We start from the raw sequence: 6,786 nt of genomic DNA, 5'->3' as shown, positions 1-6,786 counted from the left end.
AGTTAGAAATTATGAGGGCAAATATGATTAAGTATTTATTGTGTTGGGTGAAGTTAAATTGTTTGGAAACATATTATTTATATATTTATTTTTATTTTATTTATTTATTTTTTCTGAGGGTTGGTCTGCTTTCCTGTTTCCTTGCTTAACTCCTTATCAGTTGGTGGCGGTAATGCACTGAAACTAGTTTGGCAACCGCAATAAAACCTCACAACAAGAAGGAGAGTGGAGGTGGTGAGCAAATGCACTTCCTGTCAGCTCGGGGCGCAGCAGAGCTGCGCCGGAGCTGTGAGAGATGAGCTGTGAAAGTGGAAAATGAAAAATCCGCAGATCTACAACGGGGCATGTGCCCCTGTGAAAAGGGTCTGCTGATGGCCAGGAGCCGGGCGGTGCTGGCCCGGTTCCCCTTTGCCGTTGCTAGGCCGCTGTTTGTCTGTCTCTTTGCGGGCTGTGTGGGAGCTAAAGCTAACGTTAGCTGAGCCGCTACATTAGCCGGCTGCTATGAGCTTAATCTACCTGCCATACAGCAGGTCAGTAGGTTGCTATGGGCTGTGGCGGTTAGTGCCACTGGGAGACTTCTGGTTAGAACCGGTCTGCCTCTGTCAGTTAGCCGCTTCCTAACGTCTGAATCCCAGCAGCTGAGAGGTTTCTGCGTTGGTTTGGCCTTCTTTTAAGAATTTTTAAGGTAATTTAAAGTTGTTTCTCTCTCAACTTCAGTCTTGAATTGTTCAATGAATGTTTCTTTCAAGCAATGGCATAAATATCGATAAGCAGAGTATGGGGGCCCGACCTCTTAGGGGCCCCGTCACTGACACCTGGGGGGCCCCCTACGCAATTGTAGACTAGGACGTCTATTTGCAGATGTAATGGTGCGAAAAATTCCTCTTAAACACACCTGATATTAACTTAACTGACAAGACCATATTTAAACCCTAATAAATGCCAGATTTCCACATGATGGTGAGCCGTTTAAACACGACACCAATAGCAAAGCAGACAGTGGTACTTTTAATTACTATGTTAATAACTGTGTATAGTTCATTAGACGGTTGGTAAAAATTACACTCATATGATATGTTTCAAACCGCAATAAAGATCTTAGAAGAACAATGCATTTAAGTATTTCATTTTTTATACTACAACTTGGAGTTATGGGTCATCCTGATTGTAGATTAAAACCATAACCTTTACATACAATGTGTTAACGACGATGGATACCAAAATGAGGTACTTAAGCCAATTCCAGAAAAGAAAAAGCAAAGAAGAGCTGTTGGAAGAACAGAAAAAAACTTCCCAAAATAAACATGTTCTATCAAAAAACCGTTGATGGGGTGTTGTACTTCAGATGGGGCCCACCAAGAAAATGTGGCTTATTGTTGTGTCGTTACGCCATTGCTTTTAAGCCACTTAAGTCTGACCTATGAACCGGTCAGCCGATAATGGGCTGTGAGACCGGAGGGATGAACGGTGTCTCCACAGGCGGCTCCAGAAATGCTGCTTTCCATCCCAGAGGCCCAGCCTGCTGGCTGGGTTCAGCCTTTATGGCCGAACAGCATCATGATGGAGGGATTTAATTCCAGCCACTTCCAGACTGGGATTTGTTGGGACCTGCTGGTTTCCTTCATTTCGCCTCTCATCCAAGAGGCTTGGTCGGTTATAGCTGGTGGTGGGGAGCGCTGAGATTAAATTATCTCACTAGTTAACCACCTCTTGGATAAGAGGGGAAACATCTTCTACAGCAGTTTGACTGAAAATGAGCAAAAAAGCAGCAAATGTCCAAAGAAAAAGTTGTGAAAATGTTGAGTGTAATTCCTTTCTGCCCCCAGTTGGGGGTGTCTTCCCAGGTGAAGTGTTCCCGAAGCTGTGCTCGTCGGACCTGAGGTGCCAGGAGGCCAGAACCGCCCACCGCGTCCCAACATGTCCAAGGCCAAGAGCTCTGATTCCGTCAAGGTTGTGGTCCGCTGTCGCCCCATGAACGACAAGGAGAAGGCTTCCAAATTTGAACACGTGGTTTCAGTCGATGTGAAACTGGGCCAGATTATGGTCCGGAACCCCCGGGAGGCCGGAGCGCCCCCCAAAGTCTTCACCTTTGATTCGGTTTACGACAGCAGCTCCAAACAGATCGATCTGTACAATGAGACCTTCAGGCCGCTGGTCGAATCGGTTCTGCTCGGCTTCAACGGAACCATCTTCGCCTACGGCCAAACGGGGACGGGGAAGACCTACACAATGGAGGGAGAGAGAAACGACCCGGAGAGGAGAGGGGTGATCCCCAACTCCTTCGAGCACATCTTCACTCACATTTCCCGCTCCCAGAACCAGCAGTACCTGGTGAGAGCGTCGTATCTGGAGATCTACCAAGAGGAGATCCGAGACCTGCTCTCCAAAGACCAGTCCCACCGCCTGGAGCTGCGGGAGAGGCCCGACACGGGGGTGTACGTGAAGGGCCTGTTCTCACAAGTCACCAAGAGCGTGAAGGAGATGGAGGACGTGATGAAACTGGGTAACCAGAACCGGTCTGTGGGAGCCACCAACATGAACGAGCACAGCTCACGCTCTCACGCCATCTTCATCATCACGGTGGAGTGCAGCGAGCTGGGCGTGGATGGAAAGAACCACATCAGGGTGGGGAGGCTGAACCTGGTGGACCTGGCAGGGAGCGAGCGGCAGACGAAGACGGGCGCTCAGGGCGAGAGGCTGCAGGAAGCCATCAAGATCAACCTGTCGCTTTCGGCCCTGGGAAACGTCATCTCTGCTCTGGTGGATGGCAGGTGCAGCCACATCCCCTACAGGGACTCCAAGCTCACCCGAATGCTGCAGGACTCCCTTGGCGGGAACGCCCGCACCGTCATGGTCGCCAACATCGGTCCCGCCTCCTACAACATGGAGGAGACCCTGACCACGCTGTGCTACGCCAACAGGGCCAAGAACATCAAGAACAAGCCGCACATCAACAAGAACCCCAAGGATGCCCTGCTTGGGGAGTTACAGGAGCAGATCGCCAAACTGAAGACGCGGCTGGAAAAACGCATGGGCAAGAAGAAAAGGAGGAGACAGAGGAAGAGGGACGGGAGTGACGGAGACGAGCTGGAGGACGATGAGTCTGAGGGTGGAGACTACTGGAGAGAGCAGCAGGAGAAGCTGGAGCAGGAGAAGGCGGCCATCTTGGAGGACCACAGCCTGGTGGCCGAGGAGAAGGAGCGGCTGCTGAGGGAGAAGGAGAAGAAGATGGAGGATCTGAGAAGGGAGAAAGAAGTGGGAGAGATGCTGGCAGCTAAAGTCAAGGTAAGCCAGAAATGAGAGTCCGCTCCGTCACCTGTTCCCCAGACGTTCTGACCCGCTTCCTCTTCTCTGATCTCCAATCACCTCCAGGCCATGGAGAGCAAGCTCCTCGTAGGTGGAAAGAACATCTTGGACCGCACCAACGAGCAGCAGAGGATGCTGGAGCTGAAGAGGCAGGAGATCGCAGAGCAGGTAAACAAGAAGCAGAAGAACTAAAGTCTGATCTGAAAATTACAAAATCCCGTTCTGCTGTCTGACCCCTGACCCCTTCAGCACTATACTAGGCCTGCAACTAATGATTATTTAGATTCATCTGTCGATTTTTTTTCTTCCAATTAATCGATTAATAATCGGATAGCCAAAGGTTCCTTAAAGGGAAAGTAAACCAGCTGAAACTAAAACTATTCCAGGTGAGGAGTTCTGGATTATAGAGAATTCTGAGATATCTTAAATGAAAAATCTTTATTTATTTATTTATTTTTTTACAATCTTGGTATAATTTCTGCTCTAAGCAGGTCTCATGTTTTACAGTCTCTATGCTCCAGTTAACGATTAATTAGTTGATGATTATTACAGTAGTCGATTAATCCAATTGTTTCAGTCCTACGCTTTATAGTGAACTTTATAGTGAACTTTGTTAACTGACCTTTCAACAAATGATCACTACTTTTTGCTCCCGGTTGGTCATGTGACTCCAACTCCCCGCATGATGCCTCTTTGCTACTTGCCGCCACTTTCACAACAAATCCAACAATGCTTTGCAAAGAGAGCTCTCCTAGCAAAGCATTCTGGGATATACCTGCTCATCTAGTGACCATGGAGGATCACTACTTTTCAAGGTGCATTGTGGGAAATTTCCAGTCCATTACTTCTCATCCATTAGACGTTCAGACGCTCATTTAAAATGGCGTAACCACTATATAGAGATTAGGCCGGGCATTTGGACTCAGCCTCAGTCATGACCCAGAGCAGAAGGTGGAAAATGCTCCTGATGCTAACTGGTTAGCAGTCCGACCAAAGGACTGGGATGGAGGGGACACACCTGGGTCCGTCCCTGTTAACCTAAAGCAGCCTAGTGCTTAAACAGGGTTACTGCAGGTAAAATTCATTAAATGTGATTATAGTGACATATAAAATGCTTTTAGAAAAAAAAAACTTTCCTCAAATATATTTGCATATATATATGTATATGTATATATATATATATATATATATATATATATATATATCTATATATATGAGAGTCATGGGTACTTGTTGGTGCATTAAAATCATTTCTAAGCAATAAAGTTATTAAATTAGAGTTAGTCATTCCTGTATAAACTCTGTGAAAGGAGGGATGGACTCTAAAGTTAAAATGGAAATCAGTTTTCCACTGGAGATCTCAGGAGCCGCTTCTGAAGGCAGCAGAACCTGCAGGAAGTTGGACCTTAAATCAAAGCATTATTAGCATTATTATAACATTATTGCTTTCAGAAACTGAGGGAGAGGGAGATGCAGCAGCAGATGGAGAGTCGAGATGAGGAGACGCTGGAACGGAAGGAGACCTACAGCTCTCTGCAGCAGGAGGTGGACATCAAAACCAAGAAGCTGAAGAAGGTAGGAGATCAATGTTGCTCTGGGAATAAAAGGGTTTTATGATGAAAGTCAGTTTTCCCTCTAAGCATCTAACCTGTTGATGGCCTTCATCCTTCACTCGTCTTCATCACAGAAAGATTTAAAGTCCCGTTTTTGTGAAACTAACTTCGTTCTTCTGATGTTTTTTGTTCCTCAGCTGTTTTCCAAGCTGCAGGCAGTGAAGGCAGAAATCCAGGACAACCAGGAAGGGCACATCAAGGAGCGGCAGGAGTATGAGCAGATCCAGAACGAGCTCACCAGAGATCTCAAACTCAGGTATGGAGCACATCGATGGCCGCCACTCTGCTCTACTTTCACCCATCAGGCCTTAAAATCTGCTCCTGATTTAAATGATTTTAAAGATTTCACTAATTCTGCAAAACATCGTCATTATTATTAGTTATTGAAGTCCAGATAAATAGCTACCATCCTTTTAACACGTGAAGCTGCTTAAACTGGAACCGTTGATCTTTCAGAAACCTGATCATTGAAAACTTCATCCCACTGGAGGAGAAGAACAAAACCCTCCACAGGGCTTTCTATGACGAGGAGGATGAGAGCTGGAAGATGAAGGCCGTCAGTCGCACCGACGAGTAAGTTTGGTGCAAAAGCGCAAGGGGGGGGGGTTCCAGAACCGCTCAGAGAGACTCCAGGCAGGAATCTTGGTCCTGTAAGGCAAACCATTCTGAGGAGTCAGGCTGTAAAGATGGAGGCAGAGCCTCCTCATGAAGCTGGAGGTGAAGCCGCCTCCCTCTGCCTGGTATCTGGCTGCCTCTGTGTTCTGCTCTGGTTCCTCTGCTTTCAGCTGCACCTGTTAGACTGGAAACTTAACCTGCTGCTGTTTGTCATCCTGCCACAGCGACCATCAGATGATGTCATTGCCGACGTCCGCCATTGGCTACAGGAGGCCTCTCAGTCAACATGCTCTCTTCTGGCAGAGGTTGAATTTTGACACAAGATACAGAGTGAGTCGCTTTTCTCTTGAACTGATAAATATGATTCTCTTCAGGTCAAGTTTAATGATTTCATCTGAAGTTCTGATGAATTAACTGATTATTCAGGTTCTCTGGTAAATTGAACCTGTCCTTTTGAGCCCATTAGCTTAAAGTTCAGCTACCCCCCCTTTTCCCTCTGACCCAAAAAAACGGTTTAAACCGGAACAATCAGCTTTTAGTTGCAGTGGGAACAGCTCACTGACGCGTGTCTACCCGAGTCAAATGACTCGGCAAGCGACCTGCTTTAAAATCCCCTTCAGCTCTGATCAGCGTGCTGTGGGAAAGGCGGGTCTCCAGCTAAATTACGTGATACCATTGAACGCAGCGTGCAGACGTCAATACACTGCGCCAGTCGCTCTTGATCTAGCAAGCAGAAACAACTCTGGCCGTTTCTCAATCTGTGTACTTGTTGCGTTGTGGTGTCCTCGTGAAACGCCATCATCCTCAGCCCTAGCACTGTTCCAATTCACAAGAACAGCAGACAGTGAACAGACAAAGTCCCTAGATGTTGTTCTGACCCCTCCCTCTTTACCCAGCATGCATCAGAGCAGGCTTGTCCGTTCTCCATGCACTGCTGCAGCAGCAGCTTCCAGGTTAGCGCTCACAGAGCTCAGAGTATTAAGATAAAAGTTTTCTTTTCTGTTGCTGTTGTTCAATAAAAGTAAGTTTTAAGATAATTTGAGGCGAGAATATCATACTTTAAAGCTTCACTATATGGCCCATTTACTGCAGCGGCCAGGGCCAACGTTTGCCCGTCTGTAGCAGCCAGGGCCAGCGTTAGCCCGTCTGCAGCGGCACGGGCCAGCGTTAGCCCGTCTGCAGCGGCCAGGGCCAACGTTAGCCCGTCTGCAGCAGCCAGGGCCAGGGTTAGCCCGTCTGCAGCAGCCAGGGC

General features: G+C 47.5%; 1 protein-coding gene across 1 annotated transcript in view; it reads left to right on the top strand.

Moving 5' to 3' along the window:
• The first annotated feature begins 277 nt into the window (after positions 1-277).
• Positions 278-6,786, top strand: part of LOC107092683 (kinesin-like protein KIF3B) — an 8,553-nt gene continuing 2,044 nt past the window's right edge. The window contains exons 1-7 of the mRNA XM_015387290.1: positions 278-685; positions 1,827-3,285; positions 3,373-3,474; positions 4,759-4,881; positions 5,057-5,175; positions 5,376-5,492; positions 5,759-5,864. Coding sequence (XP_015242776.1) covers positions 1,918-3,285; positions 3,373-3,474; positions 4,759-4,881; positions 5,057-5,175; positions 5,376-5,492; positions 5,759-5,864 — 1,935 coding nt within the window. The 5' untranslated portion in view covers positions 278-685; positions 1,827-1,917. The remainder of the gene's footprint in view (positions 686-1,826; positions 3,286-3,372; positions 3,475-4,758; positions 4,882-5,056; positions 5,176-5,375; positions 5,493-5,758; positions 5,865-6,786) is intronic.

Source organism: Cyprinodon variegatus, unplaced genomic scaffold (genome assembly GCF_000732505.1).
Source record: "Cyprinodon variegatus isolate N-32 unplaced genomic scaffold, C_variegatus-1.0 Scaffold17, whole genome shotgun sequence".
Lineage (NCBI taxonomy): Eukaryota > Metazoa > Chordata > Actinopteri > Cyprinodontiformes > Cyprinodontidae > Cyprinodon > Cyprinodon variegatus.
The sequence above is the reverse complement of the archived record's forward strand: the minus strand, read 5'-3'. Positions and strand labels throughout refer to the sequence as shown.